Genomic DNA, 24,879 nt, shown 5'->3' with positions numbered 1-24,879 from the left:
TGTCAACCAATTAAAACAAGAGGCCAGCTGTGTGTGTGTGTGTGTGTGTGTGTGTTAGTGTGACTAATGGAGACAGAGGGAAATCAGTCAGAGAGCGAGACAGTTCAGATGCAGCACATATTATTGCAGAAACTGACCCACAAGTTTCACACCTGCTGGGTGTTTGTCTGCAGCAAAGGAGTTATTACACAAATATCCATTACAGCCACAATTAAGGATCACTTATTTACCTATTTTTCTGTTCAACTTCAATATTAGTCTAATTATTATTAATAACAAACATACTACCTAGCTAATCCTGGATTGGAGAGCTTGATTACTTGTTGGAAGTCATAGTAGGCATCCAGGTTTTCTTGATTTACTCCATCAGTAAGAGAAGAACAAGAACAAGGGAGAATGAAATGACGTAGCGAGAGAGCAGAGCAGATCTCCCCCCCTGCCCCCCCAACCCCCCGGTGTGTCAGCCCAGCTCCAGCGTGGCTAAGGCTCTGCCGCAATCGGCTTTGACTTCTTAGCTGCCATGTGTTGCCTGCATGCTTTTAACAAGCTCTCTCATTTCCCAGTGCAAACACTGGATGCCGTGGATAAGCCGGGGGACTGGTATGCGGTATTAAGGACCTGATCCGCATAGATCAGGGTTGTACAAAGCTCCGGGCCCTTCGGTGTCTAAGACTGTGTGCTTCAGTGCCACACTAGTAGCTGCATTTACAGCTGTTTGACGAATAAACATGGCCTTTGTGTCGATCTTTAATGATAGCGCCCCCATCAGGCCAATCAGTGTTTTTTCTAAACCACCAGACCACAGTGTGAAGATGCATCATCCCTCCAAGTTTCATCAAAATCAGACCAGGGGTGTCTGACACTCACATACTGTATTCACACATACACATTGATGAAGCTGAAATAGATTTTATATGCTTAGATACACACACACACACATACACACACACACACACACACCCCCCCCAAGTGTTTAGATACACGGTGACTCTGCCTGGCATTAATGCGTTTTGGCTACAACTGTACTGGCCCCACCATGGATGGATATTGCCATGGCAACCAGGAATTAGCATCCTTGGATACCACACTCTCTCCCTCATCAGCTGCTCTCTTTCTTCTTCACTATTGTTCTTTGTTTGATCTCTCTCCCTCTCTTCCCCGCCTTACGTTTCCGCGCTGCCAGCACCTTGCTACCTGACTGTTTTCCTTCTCAGCCTCTTTTGTTGTATTTTCTTCAGTCTCTGTTTCTGTTTTCCTCCTACCTGCCACCCCCCCCTCACCACCACTCCCCACCCCGTTTCCTAATTGCTATTCTCTGTGTGTATGTCACATCACCCTGCAATTTTTGGATCTCAAGTCAGGAGAATGCTGAGTCTCCCAAAACTTGTCTGTGATGCTGTTCTTGCTGCCCGATGTTAATGGACCAGTAAGAATCAACACAGATTCTCACTTAGCTAATGTTAGCCAGCCTGCCCACTCACTCACTCACTCACTCAGTCAACCTCTCCCACAGTAGCTAATAGCACTCCTTATGGAGATGAGAGGTGAACTGTTGGGGTGTTACCAAAGCAACTGTCTTTTCTATTAATAGGTATTAACAAAGTTAGATATCGGTCATGTGTGGGAGCTTGTTTAGACTGAAGTGGGAATGAGCTGCACGTGTCAGCCAAAAAAAAACAAGCTATAAAGTACCAGATCCACTGACTCCTGAAATTTTCAAGGATTTCTATTCCTTTCTGAAGTACCCCATTTTATACCTCTCTTGCTCCTTGGTTTTTCACGCTTCCCCCTCTTCTCCCTGCCTTTATTCCTTTCCTTTCACCCTCCCTCTCTTCTAGTTTCTCCCTGAATTCTGCCTCTGTGGTCTGATGTCCGAGGGAGGCTGCATTCATAATTCCGATCAATACTTCATTAGTGTTTTCCATGCCCCTCCCCTCTCTTTCTTTCCCCTCTCTTTCATTCCAGTTGACCTAACAAGTTTTGTGGAGGATACTGGGAGGAGCCAATTTCCGGAATGCCCGTGGCAACAGCCAGCTCCGACTCTGGTAAGTGGTACGACAGAGGGTGTGTCTCTTTCTGTGTGTGTATGTGTGTGTGTGTGTGTGAATGAGAGAGAGAGAGAGTGAGGGAAGACGGAGAGGGCGAGAGACAGTGAATGGTGTTTGGGTATTCCAACACTCAGGCCGTGCATCTCGTCTCCTGAGCTCTAATGTGACTTAATGAGCTGGCTAATGGAGCGCTAAAACTCCAGTCTGAGATCAGTCATGCCTCGCAGGATTTGCTGTTGTATCCTCCACCGCCCTCCGATGATGCACACGTGCACGCTCAAATCTGCACAAGCCTGGAGCACTCGTGCACATGCATGCACACATATATAAACAGTGAGTCTGATAATATAGATCGATATTCATTGATATGGGAGGGTGGGGGGCGGGACAGCAGAAAGGTTAGGTGATCTGAGGGCAACTTTCCAGTTCCAGGCATAGTTCATAGTCCAACTTAACTTTTTTGTAGGTTCTTTTGAAGAAGAAGGTTACAACAGTCTGCTTTCTTTGTAATGGATTGAGAACTTCATAGTGTTGTCATGAGAATTGAAATTTCAGTATTACTTCCATACCGTTGCATAAGTTGAAAATTTAATTTTATGAACATACAATACTTTCTACACGAGACAAGATACTGTCTACTGTTCCATGTGTTCTATATGAAACAGTATCAATCAGTCCACCTAAGGAGCCAACTGATGTATCAAAAGCCCTGTGCAAACGCTGCTATAAAACTGTCCAAGTCAAGTGTGATAACACATTACTTGATGGTTTCTCTTGTTGCTGTGGTATCATGGTAGTTGAATTTTCAGATATTAAACTTAGTATTGGTATAGTACCATTAGTATTAAATCCAAATTCTGATATTGCAACAACAGTACAACTTTATTTCCTAGTTTGAGGGCGAAGAACATTTTTATTCATTTTTAAGATATTTTTGGCCATTTTTCCCTTTATTAGATTGTTTAAAGAGATAGGAAAGACATGCAACACTGGTCTGAGGCTGGATTTGAAACCAGGACATTTCATTTACTTGGTACACGCCTCAGCCCACTGACCCACCAGGACGCCCCTACCTCTAAACTTTTGATGGTACATGTTTCCATATCATCCCACTTAACTCAATTCTTGTGGTATTTGATCCAGAGACATGAAAGATTAAAGGGCAAGCGCAGGAGGTTTGGGAAATCAAGTGTCTTAGGGATTTTGGAGTGTATGCTGGTTAGCGGCGAGCTAAATCTACAACTCAAAGCTTAGTGTTTGATCATATGTGGTACTAAATTTCAGCAGTCAGCGGGCGGAGAGAGGGAGGGAGTTCAGTTGGGTGGAAACCAATTCTACAGAGATGTTAAAATGTGTATGCAGTTTCATTTTTCTGTAATGGGCTGTCAGTCAGTCTTGATTTGTATACCAGCTGAGGGCTAAGTCTGGATGACTGGCATTTTTAGTAACACGGAATAAATTGTTTCTCCAAACCAATTCATGTCTCTTTTATTGAAAAACCAGCATTTTCAGCAGGGCTATTTTTGCACAGGGATAGAGTCAATTTAGAAGAGAGTCCATTTTGATTTGAAACAAAGAGATATTTCACATCCTTGTCAATGAAGCAACTCCGATTTATGTTTCCTTGATTCGTGAGCAAAATGCAAAAATGAAAACCCCCCAATAAGTGCCCTTCACTTGCATCTGCCGGGCTCGCTCTGTTTGTACCTGTGTAATTGTCTGTGATGTCACTGACGATGGAGGAGCGTCACTCAGCCCCTCCCTCTCCTCCCTCTCCTCCCTCAGCACCGCCTCTTTGACCGACTCCCTCCCTGCACGCCAACCCTCTGCTCCTCCTTCCCCCAATTAACCCCCAGAGGGAAGGCTGGAGGAAAATCACCCTGCCTTGTTTTCTCCCTCCTCTCCAAGAAAGCATCACACTTCCCTCCCTCTTACACCAACCCCCCCTCCCTCTTTCTTCTCGCTCATGCACACAACCCTCTCTCTTCTCCAATTCATTCATGTGGAGGGGAAGACGCTCAGTCAGGCGTAGCTTATACACACTCACGTCAAGAGCAGGTGGAGAGGGAGGAAAGCGAAAGGAGCCAGTTGACAAAGAGAAAGGGAGGAACAGGGATAGAGAGGGAGGGAGAGAGAGAGCAAGATCTCTCGGGCTGCCTCAGATATTGGGTGTGTTGCTGTGTGTGCGTTGTAGTGGGGTGTTGCTCACCATGGCTGGCAGCCTGTTTGGAAGGCTCTCCTTGGAGGAGGAGGACTCGGCCAACTCCCTGGAGGGCCTGGAAATCAAGCTGGGGGGAGAAGGTAAGAGCACAGGTCACCTGCCTGTTGGGTATGAATGAGGGAAGCAGAGATGAAGGCTTTATAAGAGAGATAAGCTCTTTGCTTATGTGTTTTGTCAAGGGAAGAAATGCTAGACTGCAAAGATAAATCTGCAGCAAGTCTGAGGTTGAGTTAATGTTAAAATGCAGGTGAGCAGGCGGCGGTGCGCTAATGGACACGCTGACATCGAGGGCTAGTTGATGTGACCGCGGTGTTTTGGCTTCGCGGCTCCTCCTGCTCCTGATGCACTGGTTCAAATCTCCTGTGAGAGTCTGATGAAGATGAGCAGAGACAGATGAAGACCCGGGGCAGCATGTGATGTGCAGGAATTCGAGGCATCAGACTACAGTGACAGGACTGAAGTAACGAGAGGGCAAGGTGCACCAGCCCCAGCACCACCTAAATATTCATTAAGGGATTCTTATACTCGCCATACAAATATACCATTTTGTTTTGTCACAATAAGAATCCTCTTCGTGCAAATATTGTCCACTTAGTATTAGAAGTAGAGTAGTAGTAGAGGAATAGCACTTTACACACTGCAAGGGGATATTAAGTCTTTATGAGTGGAGCAGCCTCTGTAGAAGCCGGTGTGTACAGTATATGTTATATTGATAATGCACTGATCCTATTTGCTCACACAGCGTGGTAGCGGGAAGTGCCATACATCCTATTCATAATTAATGGGAGTTCATTAATACTGCATGGGATTGCATACTTCAGTAATATGTGCCGAGTGTGTGTCCATATCTATTCATGTACTTTGTGTTGTTTGCTTCCATCATTTGCATCCATCGAGTACTATGACTGGCGGTTTGCCTCGCCAGGGGAACGCACACAATATACTAATAGTTTCCAATAGGGCGAGAGGGGGAATAATATTCCATTGCGTCATGTTAAATCAATCAAGGTTAGAAGCCGGTTACATCATTGCTGAGTCTATTGCACGCCACACTGTATACCATGTTGCAAGATATCCCCTGCTCTGTAATGGAGCTTGACAAGACGGCAGTGACAGCCATAATGAATCACATGTTCTGTCGTTTGTATCCAGTCTACCAGTTAGGAGCTGGTGTGTGTGTGTGTGTGTGCGTGAGAGAGAGAGAGAGAGAGAGAGAGAGAGGGGTAGAAAGTGTGTGAGAGAGAGAGAGAGAGAGAGAGAGAGGGGTAGAAAGTGTGTGTGTGTGAGAGAGAGAGAGACCTTTGGTGCATTGTACATTCATAGAGAGTAAGTCGGGGGTCATTCATATGCAACAGTGTTCTGATCAGAGACGGCACGTTGAAAGTGTCAGACGCACAACCTTCAAATAACTCTCTCACCCCCCCCCCCCCCCCTGAACACACACACACACACACACTCTACACACACACACACACCTCCCTGCCGTACCCTCACAGTGTCAGTGGAACATTCAGTGTGCTGACTGGACTAATGAACCAGTGTTCAAACACAGATGATGGATCATTGAGTACAGTGTATTGGTAGGATTAGGCTGTCAAAGATAATAGCTTGGTTTCAAGAGTATGGGACAATTTAATTTTGTTCTGGCTGAGGGTTTTCGATAATGTGGTGACACTGGCAATTATTTCAGCCATATCATATCCCGGTGATCGCTGTTTGGTCAGTCATTAACTGCTGCATGAAAAATGGATGTACAGTAGAGGCGAAATACTCGTTTCGTGCTGCCAAGTCGAGTCCGTGAACTTGTTTCTGTTTTGCTTCCTCCAAACTTTCAAATTATGCGCTGCCCAGACTTTCTGCGGCCACGGGGCGAGGTGCAGTGGGGAGCTGCTGTCCACTTTCCGAAATGTCACCAAATATCACAAGTGTTGTCTCCATTGGTGACCTTCAGCCGACTAATGAGACGATCCTATCCCCGCCTGAATCGTGCCAGCTTGGAACAACCATCACCATGGCGATGCGGTGGCTTAAATGGCAGCTTTAAAGGCCCTCATCCTGCTGATTGGCCACCCAGGAGAGAGGAGGTCAGGGAGGTCACAGTGGTTCCCCTAGAAATGTTCCCTGTCAGCTGATGGTCACACACACTGTTTAATAGTTTGAGTTGAGCAGAATGTAATGGGTTTCAGGATATGTTTGTTCGTCAAATTCTTATGTGCTTATCATAATGAAAAAGGACATATTGATTATTTCATGGTAATTAACTTGATAACATTATTTTCTAATTTAGTGGGCTTCACTCTCTTTTTATGCCCCATTATCTTGTCATGGTGGCGTCTGTGTGTCTGTCTGTGTGTGTGTGTGTGTGTGTGTGTAGATGCATTCTTATGAACACAATAACATTATATTAAACTTAATGCTGACATCACAGACTCCCCCTATAGAGCAAAAGATCTGATTAGATTTTGGAGCACCTCGCTGCATAAATTTGCACAGTAATGATGAAAAACTGATTTTCTTGAAACCACTATAACTCCTTAATGCTTTAAGATACAGAGTTCATATTACTACCGCCCATGTGTTATGTGAAGACAAGTATGTTGACGCAGAAATATCCACTAATTGATACATTCATTAGCTTAATTAATGATCTCATTAGGATAACTCGTTATGTATAATATATCATGGTAATTATGGCGGGACATTGGGGCAGCTCAAGTGCCTCTTGTTTTAGATTCTTATTAAAAACGTTTACAATACATTCCCAAAAGACAATTTTCTATATGTACCTTAATTTTGCAGAACTTGTAGAACTCAAAAATGCAAAATTATGTTGCTCAATCCAACTGTGATACCGTGGAAATGATCCCTGACATGGCCTCATTTCAGTATCCGGGGTTAGTAGAAGTCCCATCATTTTGATGTAGTTTCCTAAAGTTGATGAATTTAAGTGGACAAGCCTATCAAGTCTTATCACAATTACTGTATGCATTTATCTTGGGCTAATACACTACTCTTCTAGTTATTAACTCGTTATCTTGAAATTTTGACTCTACTAAATTTGTATCAGCTATTTTATATCCTAACTTGTCTGTCTGAGACTGCAGTTGTACATGTGGAATCTTTTTTTTTTTCATCACTTAAAGTGTTTTGGTACAGTAGATAATTATGCTAAGCAAATGAGAAGAACTTTATTGTTTATCTGGAAGAGGGCACACACACAAGTGCATTACACAATTGTTGTGCCCACACAAGCTCACACAGTGTTTTGAAAACTTCTGTCACGACGAGCCAGCTTGTCTTCTCCGGTGTTGTGGAGAATGTTGACTTTACTATCGTGAGCTACAGCACAGACTCACACAAGGCCAGTATTCACATTTTCCCTTGTAATAGATTTATTGTATATGCTCAATGTCGCCTGAATCGGAGAATGAAATACTTCAAACTGATTGTACTCTGCAAGGGCATCAAGATGGACAGAATCAAGTACACAGCGTAATTAAACACGTACTTCAATCATAAATGATTAATCAGTTCTGGTACACACCACTATGGAATATGCTCCGATCCAATATAATTCTCCACCACTGTCTCGGACATTCATCTTTCGCTACCTAAGGGATTGATAGTAATTATATTTTGCTGGAGAGCAGAGCACACAATCAAATCTAACTGCAGCCTCAAAGTATTTCATAACATGTCTGTCAAAGCCAATGAGTCTTTCATTATATAGAGGTGACTAGGGCATTTTGAAATAGTGTCATTGTCATCCTCGACATGCTCTTCCCTGTCACTTGTAATTGATTGACAGGGAAATAGGGCTTTTTCTCCAAGCAGTTCTTGGACGAGCCAAAAAGACAAAAATATATAAGAAAAAGGTCAGAATTGGGAATGACTGCTCGGAAATCTGTCTGTGTTTTTTCAAAGGGAAAACCACTTCTTATTACTGTGGAGTCACTCAGCACACTGAAAAGCTTAACTTTGACCTTATTCCATGAAAGTAACCTGATTAATCACCACCAGATCTTTGCTGTGACTGTCTTTCAGTGTCCTTTTAAAAGGACAGTTCTGCCCATGGTGAATGTTAAGCCCATTTTCCAGAGTGTCGACTCTCCCTTACGAAATCCCTGTGTTTTTTTTTGTGGTAACCTGCAATGCAAGGGCTTTTGTATATGTCCTATATTTTACCTATATTTTAAAAGTTTTGAAACAGGTCTTGAAGCCGAAACAAGAAAAACAAACTTTTTATTATTAGGTCCGACTAATTTGTGTGTCTACAAAACGAAGAATAAAACTTCCAGGCAGAAAAACTCTCGTAACAATGGGGGATGTTAGCTATTGGTGAGAAGTGCTGCCTAAGGCAGGACTTTCGATATAAACAAAAAAGTGTAAGTGTAAAGATTGTGGTGAGAGTTTTGGGTGAACCCTGGCCAAGCTAGTCATGTTAGCATTTTGAGTGTTGTTGTTAAGCCTAGGCAAGTAACTTTGGTACTGGTTAGAGTTAAGGTTAAGGTCAGGTGACTAAAACTCTGGTTAAGGTTATGCAACTGAAACAGTTTGGTTAAGGTTAGGGTAAGGTTTAGGTCATGGTTAAATAAGGAACACTGACTAAAAATGAAATCTTCAGTCAGAGTAGAAAACCTGTTGCCATGAGTTGAACTGAACCCTGTTGTCGGAGCTGAAGGCAAATTTATCCACGCATCCACCACCCCGCCCACACACACCCTTACTTTCCAACACGCTAGCTCACTGTCTGCCCACTGCCTGTTTCTAGTCGTGCCTCCTTCACGTAATGCTTTTGTGATGGGAAAACGTTTTTCAACTGCACTCCTCTGTGATGCAGGACCCCATGAGGATTCACGGTGGAATAACAAGCCAACTGCCCTGTCTCCCTCCTATCTCTCCCGCAACCCTTCCTCCATGTTACATCCTCCCTCAACACCCCTCTCCGTCTTCCCTCTATCTGTTTCCCTAACCACAGCTCCATAGCAACAGAGCAGCCTCCGCTAAGTGCTAGCTAAGAGGTTCATGTTCCCCACTGTGCTCTAACCACAAACAATAACAACCCAGATTGTTTGGCTGCCTCCTTGACATTGACTTTAATTGTAACTCTCCTTGGAGGTGAGCTCAGGCGTAGATGAGACTGTAAGCGGCAAAATAACCTTTAATTTGAAGGTTTCCTTGTGATTAAATGTGCCCTGCTGTCACCGTGTCAAGCAAGCTCTTACAGTGGTAATTTTTGTTGTGAGGTGATGCAGTGGGCGTTATAGGTGTTATTATTGTAATTTCAACTAGATGACACATTGCTGACACAGTAGCTTTTCACCTGTAGTTTTAGAGCAGTGAGTAGAGAGTGAATGAATCATTACCATGTTTATTGACAAGGTGCTTTTCTTAGATTTCTGTTTTGGCCAACCTCTGTCTGTACACACCGTCTCAGCCTCTTGAGGCCTTTTGAGATAGGTAGTAATTCTTCTGCCTGCTCTGTTGGGACTTCTGTTCTTGGTGTTTCCCCCTAAAATGCAGTGGAAGCACAGCAGCGAGATTGTCTCTAAAAACAGGACCTACTCAAGCATGAAAAGAGCTACTGGCTGTTCCCCATTTTCCTGGTAGAGTAGGTTCTGTACAGCGCATGACTTATGCCAGACTTTGTTCACCCTCATTCACACCTGAGTCCCTTATTGTGCTCTTAAGCACTCACCTGCTAAACGGAGTTCTCTCACAGTATCAAGTTACAGTTTGCAGCATAGGGAATTCAGATTCACTGAGGTGAAAAATGATTTTCACCTGGGTTCTAACCTCTAAAGGCCTGGAGGATGAAACAGGCTGAGTATATTATAGCGTGAATGTCTACATGCTGCTTGGGAACTGAAATGAGACACGAGCGGAAGAAAGATAAATACGCTCGGTGATCAAAAATGCAGTTTGGTCCTTGCCTGCGCAGCTTCATTGGAAGTTTATGCAAGTGGGAGGATAGCTTTGACAGCAGCTGTATACAAGATGAAATACTGCACCTGAATTCTAAAGGGCATGTTATTTTAAAACGAAAGGTACAGTTGGAAACAGCAGGAAAGAAATATCTTCGCTTTATTATGAGGTGAGACTCAAAACTCTCTCTCAGTAAACTTTCGACCTGCCTGGCCAATCCGCTATTCTCTTTCACACCAGAGAAAGTGAGGGAGCCAAACCCTATCTCTATGTGTACTGAGAAGAAAGGCAGCAAGACCTAAGAAGGAGGGCAAGTTGGATTTTTAATAATCTCTATGAATAATAGAAGGACCCCAGACATACTCAACAGACAGCACTGGAGGAATGGGGTAATATTCTCTTCACACCTTCTCATGGTCCCGCTGCGACTTCCAAAGCCATGGCAATACAACAGAATATCTAAAGGAACGGCACGACTACTTATTCCTCCTTACGTTTTGTTGGACGTCCTTTATGTGTTGTGGAGGAGCCCAGTGTGCTGCTGGTGGTGTCAGGATTGTTAAGGCTGATTGGGGCTGGAGAGAAAGAGAAGGAGAGAGAGAGAGTTGAGAGGGTGCAAGAGAAATGATAAGAAATGTCAATAAAGAAACGTGTGAGAGAGAAAGGATGGCAGAACGATGAGCAAGATAAATCAAGACAGAGAGGGGGAAGGAATAAGCAGAAGAGAGAGAGAGAAAACAAGTGATGAAATTTGGGAGAAAGTGAAACAAAGAAAGAAGCCACTGAGCATTACACATCATTTCAACGTTGCGTCTATGCTTTAGCTCTCATATAGCCCAGGATCTTTTTAGCTATGTACAGCCTAGTTTTAGCCCAAGCAGTAAATAAGTTATTTAAACAATTCATAAACAGTTGCATATCAAACATAGGCCTATGTGCCAGAGAAGTCTATCCATATGTACAAGATAATGCTTTATTTTTCATTTACACCAGAAGAAGTAGTTTAAGACACAGACGTTACTAAAATTTCACTTTTAAATCCTTTCTAGCCCAATTTTAGCCCAGACGTCTATTACCCTTTAGACGTCTTTTAAATCAATGTAATGGTTAATCAATGTGAAATTGCTCAGTGGGAAAGAAAGACACAAAGAAAGGAAGAAACAAAGAAATAAAAAAACAGAGAAAAAAGAAAGGAAAGGAGAGTTCAAGTTTATTTGTCATGTATACAGAATACATATCGAGGGCTTGGAGTCAAAGGAGCGTAAGTGCAATTTTGGGCGAATATGATTAATAATGCATAACATGCAATGAAATGTTTACCTACAAAAAGCAATTAAATCAATTAAAAAACACAATTAAATGAAAGAAAGAAAGAAAGAACAGAAAACAATGTAACCCAATGAGACAAAGAAAGAAACAAATGTGGATCAGACGCTGGATTCTGCAGGGAGTCCAGCGAGCGAAACCCTCCACACGTCGAGGCGAACTGACATCAGGAAAAGTGCCGATGTGGCAACAGCTCAGGCGTACATTTGCGGTGATTAAAGAGAATTATGCAGGACCTGTAAGCCGAGCCCGGTGGTCTGATATTCTCTGCCAGCCGCAGATCTGGCAACTCTCCTGCTGGAGTGGAGCTGGTGTTAGGAGGGAAAACAGAAGAATAACAAGACTTCTTCACTACGGAAGTGTCTGTCTAATTATTTGTTTAGAGAGAGAGAGAGGATGGATGGATGGACTGTGTAAACACCAAGGACCTGGTTCCTTCCCTCTCCTTCCTTCCTTCCTTCCTTCCTTTCCTTCAATCCCTCTCCCTCTCTGTCCTCGGTGAAAGCCAAGACGAGGACGGTATCTTTATTCTTCATGTTTGACAACCTGACGAAGGGTGGGATGTGGGTCTCTGTGTGCAGTGCAGCTCTGTCAAGTTGCCGGTGAATGATTTATGTTTCTATTGCTCGGCGCTGCTCTTTGGGAGATTTTTTTTTTCTGTGAGGAGCGTTTAAAGAGGAGTGATGAGGTAACTGATACTTTGAGAATGAGCAGAATTCTATTTTTGGCCTATTTTTGGCAGCGTTTTCTTACTGTTAATCTGTGTGTATGTTCCAGTATGAGTTCCCCTTCTCAAAAGTGAATACAAAAGGCAAGACTTGAAGACTCAATGCTGAAACACCATAGGCGTTTTGCATGACACCAACCACCAGAGCACCTGCTCACTTCAGAGTGAGTTTTGTCTTAACTATAACTGGCTCTGAAACTCCCAGTCTATACTATTCATCAGTACAGTCTGCATCAGTGGACACTCGCTCTTTTTTGCCCATAGTAAGAAACCACAGAGAAGAATTTCCCCCTGTCCTCTAATCTGTGCTTTCACCCCGACCTGCAGCTCTGCAGAATATAAATTCAAAAAGGTGAGTTTGAGGATACAGAGGATGAATTTCAGGGGATTAGAGTACATTTTCTGTTTCAGAGCTGATAGCACTGCTATAATGTGAAGTTCATTTGGATATTCGAGTTGAGAATAAGAAAAAATGAACAAAAAGTTCCACACAAAAAAAACCCGACACGGTCATTTCAGTGCTGCCTGAGGAAGAGCGTTAAGCTTGAAATGCGTTGCAAATAGCTGCATGTATTATAAAGCCTATCAGTGTTCGTCTCTGCTGTTTCATTCGCTTTTGTTGTTTTGCGTTTATTCAACTGGAATGCAAAACCTTCTGCATTTAAGGCGCTTCCAATCTCTTTATTTTGTTCATGCTGGGTCTTTTTGGAAGCCCTCCCCCTGCTGTTTTTTTTTAATTGGATATTCAAGTTCAGGCAAATATTGTATGAGTCCAGAAAGATTAAATTTGAATCATGGTTCTCTGGTTTGGGGAGACTAGTTTGTGTTTGCAAATAGTTATTAGGCTTTTTTGTAAGAAAAAAGTGTGAATTCTTATATTGAGTGATATTCTTTGAATCCTTAAACCCTCTTTATTCAGTTATTGGTGGTTGTTGTGCCATTCTTCAGTCTCAAATGCATCATTGCCTGCAAAAAATTAAAGCAAAACGTACTTTATGTACACTACCAGTCAAAAGTTTGGACACACCTGATTGAATGTACTATGTTTTTCATTTTCTTAAAGCCATTTTGCTTCTAAAGGCTTATGCTTAAATGCTTGTAATCAGTTTTTTAGACAAATATAAATAGTGAAGTTGATCCTGTGTATGAATTTCTTTCCAAAGCCTTTGCCTTTCTATCAAGGCAAAGGGCGGCTACTTTAAAGAATCTAAAATATAAGATAGTTTTGATTTGTTTAACACTTTTTTGGTCACTGCATAATGCCATTTGTGTTATTTCATAGTTTTGATGTCTTTACTAATATTCTAAAATATGAAAAATTGGACTATAACTTGTCCCTCTCTCATCTTTCCAGTAAAGTAATCTTTTCCACATGAGAAGTAAAAACTCATTCTTAAATATGCTAAATAAATAAATATGCTTAATAAACAGACTCAGCTCTCTGCAGACTCCGGCTCTGTCACAGTCCGCTAACGCTGCTGAAAACTGATTAGCTGCTCTCTAATTGGCCCAATCGCCTCGTAATGCTCTTTTATGCCCTTTAAGGGCGTGAGACCTCCAGTGAAATAGGTAGTGGAGGAGTTCTGGTGGACTCTGCCTCCTTTATGTAAATGAAAGGCCAGCATTGTATTTTTAGCACAGAAAACAGAGCGCGCATTGTCTGCTGAGTGAAATTATAGCGGAGGAAGGTTCTCTGCGAGTAAATGCCCACTCTTCTGTCAATCAGCTCTGCTGTGATTAATGTCTCTGTTAGGTAATGACGCTTGCTACCTTTGTTTACCTCAAAGCTAGTGGAGATGCTTTGAACCTTCATTGAACCTTCATTGACCTTCATTGAGTTGTTGACGTCGTTTCCCTTGCATCTGCTGATAGATTTGTCATCGTACTGAATGATGTTTCTGGCCCAGCAGTTTGATTTCATCTCTCCGAGATAGGGCCGCATGTGTGTGTGTGTTTGTGTGCATCTATTTCCTTTACAGGCTTGTCACCAAGGGTGCTTCATGAACTGGAAAAAAGTAGGAAAAAAAAAAGAAAAGAAATTGCACCATTGACTTCTGCGATATCCAAACCTACTGTAGTCCCAGACGGCCTCCGAAACAAAGTAGTTTGGTGCTGTGTGAAATCCTTGGCATACAAATTAGAGTAAACAACAAAAATTCTCTCATTCCACAGAAAGCGGTCAAATCATAAGCATTATCATCTTATTCTCCTCTCAACAATTTCAAAGCGCAGAATAAGAAATCATGCTGGGGTGTGTTCACATGCATAATAAGTTGTAATATTGATACACCATATAAAATAACAGTTTTTGTGTTGTAAACCCAGAATGTGCTTGAATGTGTGTGTGTGTGTGTGTGTGTGTGTGAGAGAGACAGAGAGAGAGGAAGAGAAAGAGAGAGGAAGTGCAGGGAGTCGTGGGGGAAAGATACTGTCGCCTCTGACAGACTTAAGAGGAGAGTGACTGACAGAGGTGAAATTGCTTGGGAATAGATGCGAGACAGCTCCCATTCTCTCGCCCCCACTCCCTCTCTCTCTCACTCCTCCTCCAGTCTCCTCTCATTCTCCACGTTCTCTGTCATGTAGTGTGGACTGAGGTAAAGTCTCTCTTTCTGTCTCTCTCTCTCCTTCCCTCTCTTTCTCTTTGAGCACATCTCAGTCTATTTCCCATGAGTAACAGTAGCATAGGGATGGGAGTGAGGCGAAATAACCTATCTGTTCTTTCTTTTCTTTCTTTCTGTGTGTGTGTGTGTGTGTGTGTGTGTGTGTAGCCATGCATCAGGTCCTAGACACACTGAGTGACAGCACCAGCTCCACAACCGCCAATGACCTGGACCTCATCTTCCTCAAAGGCATCATGGAAAGCCCAGTGGTGAGTTTGTACTATACACTATGTGTATGTTGGAGTGTGTGTGTGTGTGTGTGTGTGTGTGTGTGTGTGTGTGTGTGTACATGTATGTGCATATGCTTGTGTATATGATGTCTGTGGTGTGTATGTGTGGCATGTAGCATAGCACATCTCATAGTTTCTAAATTGATTGTGATATTTTATGTCCAGCGGTGGACAAACTAACGGAACAACACATGAAAAATGACTTCAGCTTTGATGTAACTAAAGCACAGTTACAAAGGGAGCTACACAGTCGGGTCATATTGAGTTGAATGCCATTTAGCTGTATATCAGCTTCAAAAGAGGTCTGACACTTTTATATGTGCATTTCAAAGCAGCATGAAGCAAATAAACAGAGTTCCAATGTGGCCAAATAGTTGGTGCCTGAATTGCAGGTGTATCAATCAGAAGAACTTTAATGTGGCAAAGGGAACAGTCTGGATAATCATAATATTTGCCAAACATGGACAAACTGCATCATCAGAGAGGAACAGTGGTCACAAGTCAAAGCTCTTCGAAAGGGACAGACGGACACTTAACAGGATAGTTGCTTAACACCACAGAACTGCGGCCTTGAAAATGACCACAGAATTGAATCAAAACCTCTGTGACACACTCTCAACCAAAACTGTATGTTGTGAGCATCACAAAGCTGCTATTTAAAGCTAGGGCTGCCATTAGCCAAGGCCAACGGACAAAGATGCATAACCTGGTGCAAGGAGCACAAAACCTGGAGCCCTGAGCAGTGGAGGAAAGTAAGAAAACATGGTCGGATGAGTCTGATGAGTTTTTTCCCCACATCCAGACAGGTTTATGTTTGGAGAAAGCAAAAGGATGCCTTAAACCCACATTGTCTGTTGCCAACTGTTAAAAAACATTGCGGTGAATCTGTAATAGTCTGAGTAGCCATCTCATGAGAGTCATCGGGTCGGATAATGGCTCTGCATGGCCGTATAATAGCCAAGGAATATGAGGCCATGTTAGCACATCCTGTGGTGCAAACCCTGTTCCCTCATGATGTTCCCATATTCCAAGACGATAATGCCCACATACACACTGATAAACAAATTCAAGTGGTTTCAAGAACAGCGGGATGAAGTCAAACTCCTTCCATGGCCCTAATTAGCAGATCTAAACGTCACTGAATCTTTATGCAAAGTAGATTTTCTCCTTCTCCTTCATCCCTCAAAGAGCTGGGGGCTTTCCTTCTTGAAGAAAGGTCCAATATCTCACCGCACACAGTTCAGGACTTGGGTGACAGCATTGCAAGGGGGATTGAAGGTGTTCTGAAGGAAAGAGGTAGCCATACTAATTAGTGGGTACTTGATATTCATGTATTGTTACCTGTTTCCTTTATTTTGACCACCTCCTGTATATCAGTAAGAATAAACAAGACAAATTTTCAAATCCATGTTGCATTTACTAGGGCCTCGCTTGGACAGCTGCCCAGATGTTGGATTAAGCCTAGTCCTGGATGGAAAATCACTGGAAGCAAATCAGTGGTTTCTCCAAGGACATCAAGCCTTCGTCCAAGAAAACTCACTGAATGAAAACTGGCTGCCAGCATTCCTTTGTTGTCTTGACTGGCCTCAAAAAGCCTTTTTCTCCAGGATTATAGACATAGACATAGAGTACACAAACAGAAACCTGAAATATGATTAGAAAATACATTTACAGATACAATGCTGTAAAAAAGTATTCACCCCCTAGCTGATTTTCGGGTTTTGTACAGTTTTGAAACGGAATGTAATCAGATCTTCAACCAAAACATACAGTATTATCAGATAAAAAGGATCCTGCGAACAAAGAAAGTTTCATACTTTATGTCATACTTTCATTATATTTTAAATAAACTTATGCAACACTTATTTTTTTACACAGTGCCTCTGGTAACTGGTAACACCACCTTTCGCTGCAATAACTGCAACCAAGGCTTTCTGTAGTAATCAATCAGTTTCTTGTAGAACTGATTCAACTCAGTGACATTTCTGGATTTTCAAGCATGAGCTGCTTGTTTCAGGTCATGCCACAACATCCCAACAGGGTTTGGGTGTGGACTTTGACCAGGCCATTCCAGATCTTGTAGACTTGCTTATGTGTTTCTGGTTGTCTTACTGCATGACGCAGTTCAGTGTCATTTTCAGCGCACAGATGGATGGCTTGACATTCTCCTGCAAAATTCTGTGATCCAAAACAGAATTCATAGTTTCTTCATGGCTAAATGTCCCGGTCCTGATGCAGCAAAGCATCCCCACACCACAATGTCACCACCATATTTGACCATCGGTATGTTGTTCCTATTGTGTTCCTATTGTGGTTGGGTTTTGGGCCTAACATGACGGTTTCCATGTTGGCCAAAAAGTCCCACTTTTAAACTAGGGATTTATCGAAATTCAATATATCGCAATGCAAAAATGTGACAATATGTATCGTGGGGCAGAAAAATGAATTGTGATATAAGCTACATTTTATTCTGCTGTAGTAATCACAAATGAGATGCTTGCTCATCACAATTTCACAAGCTCTCCATTCAAATTATATTATTTGCACTTTGCAATGACATTTTTAAATTGTTGTTTACATTCTAGCAAGCCAATGCCATTGCTAGAAAGATTTGTGGCTCAGCAATAAACATAATTCTGCACACAACAAAGTGTAAACTTTGTTGTCATTGAACTTTTATTTATTAAATCGTATCATGGTTGTATCGAATTGTGAACCCCATATCGCGCATCAAATCGTATTGTCAGGTAAGCATATCGTCCCATCCCTACTTTAAACTCAAAAGTCTATCCAACATTTTCCCAGAACCCCTGAGAATCATCCAGGTGATTTTGGCAAACCTAAGATGAGCTTTCATGTTCGTCTTACTGAGCAGTTTTCAGCTTGTTATTGTTTCATTTTTCCAGTCAATGTCATGAACGCTGAATGTAGCCGACAATTACTTTTTCACAGCTGACGACTGCATGTTCGATTTCCTTGGACACCAAGCGTAATAAGCACCAAACTTTGGTGTCGTATTTTTTCTTCTCTCAGACTCCCTCGACTGCTGCCAGCCACAGAAACATCTGAGCATGTTCAGTCTGGAAAATGTGTAAAAATGTTTTGTTTGCCACACAGAATGCACCGCCTGAAGGGCACACCAATTTGTGTATTTCTCTTAAGGAGTAGAGTAGCCTTGTTTCATTCAGGAAAGGAGAGGTTTTTTTGTGAATGAAATCAACTTAATGCCAAAGAGACTCCAGCTGACTCTACAAAAAAAAAACATACAACTACAAAAATACACTTTGTTCCTAGAAGTAGACATTTAAATAATTCTTCTCGTGAGAAGTCCCTCTGATGAACCCCATCACAACTTGTTCTCCAACTTAACATTGAGGAGAGCTGCTTCGTTGTTAAGGCTTACAGCTTTTTGAAGTGAAGGAAGAAGAGTGAAGGATTAGCCGCGGCAGACTGGCTTTTTTCAGAGCTTCATCCCACTATGTCGAAGTCCTCTTCCTTCTTCCTTTTCCTGCCGAGAGCATCATTTAAAATCCAGTGTCTTTTAAAAGTTTGGTTTTTCAAAAGCAAAAGGGAAGAGAGGGGAAAAAGTGCGTTACTGTTGCAAAAGTATACATGGGGGAAAAAAATACGGATGCAGTTCACTTCACATACTTAAATTCATTGTTTGCCTCCTGTTTCTGCTGTCAACAGTCACATTAGTATGGATAACCACATTTATCATTCTAACGCTGCACCGTGAGTGTTATTGGTGTTGCGCCAGTAGTTCTCATCCAGTTAATACACAGATGCAGCCGGCACTCCGGGGCCTTGAGGCTCCTCTGTCCCGGGAGTTAGACTGTTCTGTGGGTCGCTTCTCATAAGAGAGGACAGAGTTGGAGGTAAAGGGCTGTGTGGTCTCACTCAGTAATTCAGAGGCAGTTCTGTTCAGGAAAAAAGGAGGAGATGGGCGATCCACAGGGAGCATTAGGGAGCACTGCATCAAATGCCTCCCATTTTGCCGAGGAACAGAGCCTCTCTCTCCCTCTCTCTCTCTCTCTCCCTCTCTCTCTGTTCCTCTCCTCTCAAGGCTGATTGATTTCCCCCTCAGCGGAGATGTGTGTGTATGAGAGCATGACGCTGTTGTTTGTTTGTACGTGCGTGAGAACTGCACTGTTTCGAGCGTCTGCGAGCCTGTGTGTGTGTGTGTATACCGGCGTATTGATGAGCATTCACATAAAAGATTAATCTGCTGATGCGAGCTGTGAGAGTAACCAAGCCCCCGCTGAAGGATGTGAAAAGGATTTCCGAGATTATAGTTTATCTTGACCCCACGGTGGATCTATAAACACTTAACACACTATCACTTAATGTGCTGAGAGGGAGAAAGAACTTGATGAGAGAGAGGGATAGAGAGAGAGTCTGTGTCCGTGTGTATGCATATGCCATGGTGACTCCAGTGAATTGTGCTGATTGCACCACACTCACTAGAGAATGATGCAATCAGCACAACTCACAATTCTCTAATGAGTCTGAAAGATGATTAGGCCCACAACGAGCGGATATCGACAACAGGAGCCATCATCATGCAAAAGAGCTTCCACAGTGCTAGATCATTATCAGTTATGGCTCTGGCACTGAGTCGCTGCTTGGCTCCGTATCTAACAGAGCAATCAGGACTATTGAAGCATTTAGGACAGCTAAAGGAGCTGACACTTGCTTTTAGACATTCAGTCAGGTGTCCTGAGTATTTTTAACCCAACTCCCAGGCCGTCTAAATACCTCGTTCAAAGAGTAAATGAGACTCTGTAAGGTCTGATGTGCAAATCTAGTGCCAAATGGCCTCCAAAACAAGGTGTTCTGGCTCTGTTCAGAATCCCTGGCATACAAAACAACTTACATAAAATAATTCTCTCATTACGTGCAGCATTGTCAAATCATTGCAAGGGCATTGCATGCATTTTAAAATCTTGTTAATGTATTTGAAACATGGTCTGGTTATGGTTCGATTTATATGGGACCGGTAGTATTGGCAAGGATTAAGTTACACTTAAAGCTTCCTCTGAGCGGAAATCCCTGCGGAATAAAACGTCTCAGTCCAAGCCAATGTCTGAAACTGTCCCATGATCCTTTACCTCAGTATTATTTAAAGGGGCATTAAGTAATCTATGACCTTTATCAATCCATCGATAACCAGTAGGAATTGCAATAAAATTGATTGATCTCCTCCCACTTAACTCTCTGCACCCCCTCCTGTCCCCTTGAGCTACGGTGGCCTGTAATTGACACAAACAATAAAGTCACATTTTCACAATTGAGAGGAGTAAGCTAGCTAATTAGAGCAGACATTGAACAGAATCGTCTAGTGAAGATGTGATATATCACCCTGCCAAATACTGGAATAATAATACTGCTTTGTCATTTGCTTTTTTGGCTTGAGACTGAGTTTTTTTTAGCCTTTATAGCTGAAATGTTTTGTGTTCATAGCACCGTCCTCCATCTTTGAGCAGTTGAGAATGTGAGTAGGTTTGGGGGGGAAGGAGATTGGGACTGGCTTGACATTCCAGTAATCGTTGAGTCATTGGTATTGATCAACAACCCTATCAACTGCCTGCAGATATATTATGGTTATTTAGTTCAATCTGGAAGTAAAAATCGTACTTATTGCCCCTCTAACAAAATGTCCGTCATCATTTTGTCTTCAAAAGTAAGCAGCAAATCCGCAGCGGTGTCAAAACAGAGGAATTCAACAGTGATTCTGTAGGTCGGTTGTGTCCCTGGTTCTCTGACCAGTGTAACACTACAGCCTCCATGTTGGCGCGTTGTCCAAGGGCCAGACTCCGACAGCTTGCTCCATCAGGTTGCCAGGTCTTCTGCCAAGACACCGAATGAGCTCGGTCCTGCTGCAGTATCACTGAACAGGGCTGTAAGTGTGTGTGAGTGTGTGTGTGTGCGTGCCTAACCTGCATACGTGCATCCATGTGTGCAAGAAACCTTCATTGTGTGTGTGGTGTGTGCGAGTCTGCATGTGACAGTTTGTGTGTACAGTATGTGTGTACTAAAGTGCATGTTTTCATTTGTGTGTGTATTTCTGTGTATTTGACTGTATGCATGCAACAATTTGTGTGTATCTGTATCTATTTGTGTGTGTGTGTGTGTGTGTGTGTGTGTGTGTGTGTGTGTGTGTGTGTGTCTGCGCACCATATCCTGTCTCTCAGCAGGGACTCTCCTCCTCTCTTCCCCAAACAAACATTGCGGCTGCCAGCGCCGTCGACAGACCCACCAGAGAATTCCTCTGTGGGATCGTCTGACAATGTGAATCTTCATAAACAAGATGGCTCGCTCTACAGTGGCAAATTATACTACTGGAAATTATTTATGATGCATGTGGTTTGGACAAACTGTTGATATGTAATTACGTTATGTGGGCCTGTGCGATTATGCAGTTAATGAAATTAGCTGCTGATGTTCCCTGTTGCTATGTTAAGACCTTTTTAAGTATTTGATTATATGGTTCGTTTGATTGATTTCTGTGGTTGTTTTACTTTTGTATGATTAATTTCTACCATGTTTCAGTGCAAATACCTACGCTAGGCTGATTTATTCACAAAGTATAACATGCTATCCTCAGTTCCCTGATAAAAAATATTTCAAACCAAAACAAATGATCCCCAGCGACATCCAGTGACACCCTGGTGATTTGGAGGGAACGATACCAGGCAGGAAAGGACAAAGTCATTCATTTTGCATCAGTGACCCTCGACCAGAGGCGCAGAAGCCATGTCCAATAACCACAGACCCCCGTGTCCTTGGCACCAGAGGAAGAGAAAGTGAAAAATTCATGTTTCCTGAAATATTGATGCTTCACAGCACACGGGAGGAAAACCCACAGGAGACAAGATTTGACTCCAGTTTGTGCTGTTTTCTGGATGGAGTATTTCTCACTCAAGATTTATGAGTGGAGGCTGTGTGTTGTTTTATGCAGGAGTTGTTTCCAGGTTGTTGTACTTGTTGTTTGTTATTGTGCCCTTTACTCTGCCACTAAATCAAAAGAAATTTGTCTGCAAAAGTCAGAAAATATTTAATTAATAATTGGTCATGGAGGATTAACCGCTCACTGGGCAGGTACACTAATGCACCTAATGCAAGTTATGAATTCCTTTTTATTGGCTTTATTCAGACAGTATATTAGAAGTTCATAGAGACTTTAGTAGGAAAAAAAAGCACAGTGCAATATCAGGGAATTTAGTGGTACTGGCATTTAGGATGGGAGAATGAACCTCTTTATCATCCCTGCGGCAGAAATATGATGATCTCACATATTTTTATCCTCATCAAACCCCAGGCCCATGAGCGGTTTGAGGAACCCAAGCTGGAGGCTGTGAGGGAGAACAACATGGAGCTGGTCCAGGACATCCTGAAGGAACTCAGCCCGCTCGCGCAGAGGAGCCAGGCGGCCGACGAGCTGCTCCGCATCCTGAAGGAGCCTCACTTCCAGGTCTGGAGAACAGGGTTCATACCTCAGATCAGAGCTGTAACAGACAGGCGTTCAAGCTTCACCTCTCATCACTTTTCAAAGTGCACCTGACGTTTAACCCAACGCTGCTCATCAGCTCAGCTTAATGATATACAGGAACCAGCATGGATCTACCTGAATTTGAGCTATTGGTAACACTTTAGATTAGAGAACACATATTAACTATTAATAAGTTGCTTAACATGCATATTAATAGTGTATTGGTTCATTATTAGTCATTACAAACCACTTATTGGCATCTTATTCTACAAGTATAGCCCATTAACTATGTATTTTCCCTCAATAGTCTCCTAATTAGTGTTTATTGCAGTCAGTAAGGAATGAATTAGGCATGAATTGGGCTCTTAGTATGCATTTCATGCACAATTTTGGGTTGAAAACAATATCTTTTGTTAGTGTATTCTAAATGAGTAGAAATTTTCAAATGATTCATATGAATTAAAATTATTCAGAAAGCCTCATTAAGGGAGAATAAGTGTTCTTGTGATACTAGCACCTTATAGGCCCCAAACTGAGCAAAGCATACTAAGAGACCAATTCATGTGCAACAACTTCCTTACTGACTGCTATAAGCACTAATTAGGAGGGAAAAGCCATAGTTAATGTGCTATGCTTGCAGAATAAGGTGTTAATAAGTGGTTTGTAATGACTAAAAATGAACCAATACACTACTAATATGCATGTCAATAAGAAACATATTAATAGTTAATATGTGTTGTTCCCTAATCTAAAGTGTTACCGAGCTATTTTATGTATTTTACCATGTGCATATGTGTGACAATTAACTCTATATAATTGCATTATATAGACGAAGACCAAGACCACCTGATTTGTGCAGTAAAACATAATTCCATCATCATCTTTGTCATCATTCTCATCATCATCATCGACTGTTTTTATCACTTGTTGTCCCGGCCCACAGTCCCTCCTGGAGACTCATGATTCGGTGGCGTCCAAAAGCTATGAGACTCCTCCCCCCAGCCCCTGCTCCTTCATGGACGCAGCCCTCAACAACCAGCCTGTGCCCCCCGACGCAGTCAGGATGGTGGGCATCCGTAAGGTGTCCGGAGAGCACCTGGTAAGACCAAACAGTTAGAGAACGACACTTTATGCCGCTTTGCAGGTCAAAGGGTAGTAGGGTAAAGCTTGGAATGACGGCTCTTATGCTAATGGGTTTGATTCCCACTGGGCGCGGCAATTTAAAAATGAATACCCTTCTGTAAATTGTAAACCGATAAAATCCCTCATTAAATGGTATGATTTGTGGTTTAGGAGCAGCACATGCACTCAGCATAATGGCACCTGTTGTAGCATTGTTTAAAGGGGCAATAAGTTAGATTTTTACTGCCCCATAGCACAGAATGGGAATGATTTATCTGATAGGGTTGTTGATCAATACCAAGGACTCAACAGTTACTACGCCAGGTGCTGAGATTTCTGGCTTTCAGAACTCACTATCTGGCCTGAAGTCTCTGTTTTGGAACAAGAACTCCTCGCCCACTGGAGGTTCAAGACCCACCCCCCACCCCCCACCCACCTACTCGCATTTTAAACAGGGACGGTGCTAGAGACTTGTGTAGGAAGAGATATGCTCTATTGATCTTACAATTCCTTGGTCGCGCATGGGGGTCAATACGGGTCATAGATTACTTAATTCCCTTTAATTGTTCTGAGGAATTCAACTTTTGCATTTGTGTAAAATAGATTTTGTATTGATCCTGTCCAGTTAGCCCACATAACAAATGCCTGCTTCTTCACCCATCTCTGCGTTGTGTGTGTGTGTGTGTGTGTGTGTGTGTGTGCAGGGAGTGACTTTTCGCGTGGAGAGCGGCGAGCTGGTGATTGCCAGGATCCTGCACGGCGGCATGATCGACCAGCAGGGTCTGCTCCACGTGGGTGACATCATCAAGGAGGTGAACGCCAAGGAGGTGGGCAACGACCCCAAAGTGCTGCAGGACATGCTGAAGGAGGCCAGCGGCAGCGTGGTGCTGAAGATCCTGCCCAGCTACCAGGAGCCACACACACCGCGACAGGTCAGACACACACCATTATTTCAAGGCGTTAAAGTAATAATCTGTGACATTTTCATAAATATTACTGTTTTTCTACACTCTATAGCTGATTGATAGCACACAATAGTGATTAAACCTATACCAAGTTCATGAAAATTTTACATTTGCTGTTCTAAACACCTGGTGTCTGGTAGCTCTTTCCTGGAAAAATCCTCTG

At 42.6% G+C, this 24,879-nt stretch overlaps 1 protein-coding gene across 2 annotated transcripts in view; it reads left to right on the top strand.

The window, feature by feature from the left end:
• The first annotated feature begins 1,962 nt into the window (after positions 1 to 1,962).
• mpp2b (MAGUK p55 scaffold protein 2b) overlaps positions 1,963 to 24,879 on the top strand; it is a 30,503-nt gene continuing 7,586 nt past the window's right edge. The window contains exons 1-6 of one of the 2 annotated variants that reach the window (XM_071537799.1): positions 1,963 to 2,045; positions 15,016 to 15,113; positions 19,010 to 19,015; positions 22,459 to 22,611; positions 23,573 to 23,728; positions 24,456 to 24,683. In XM_071537799.1, the coding sequence (XP_071393900.1) occupies positions 2,015 to 2,045; positions 15,016 to 15,113; positions 19,010 to 19,015; positions 22,459 to 22,611; positions 23,573 to 23,728; positions 24,456 to 24,683 (672 nt within the window). In that variant the 5' untranslated portion in view covers positions 1,963 to 2,014. Of the gene's footprint in view, positions 2,046 to 15,015; positions 15,117 to 19,009; positions 19,016 to 22,458; positions 22,612 to 23,572; positions 23,729 to 24,455; positions 24,684 to 24,879 lie in introns of those variants that run through there. The other variant, XM_071537797.1, reaches the window with a different exon arrangement.

Source organism: Centroberyx affinis, unplaced genomic scaffold (genome assembly GCF_046629955.1).
Source record: "Centroberyx affinis isolate AG114_WGS23_722 - 3 ecotype Tasmania unplaced genomic scaffold, CSIRO-AGI_Caff_v1 ptg003127l_1, whole genome shotgun sequence".
Classification (NCBI taxonomy): Eukaryota; Metazoa; Chordata; class Actinopteri; order Beryciformes; family Berycidae; genus Centroberyx; species Centroberyx affinis.
This window is presented reverse-complemented; position numbering and strand designations above follow the sequence as displayed.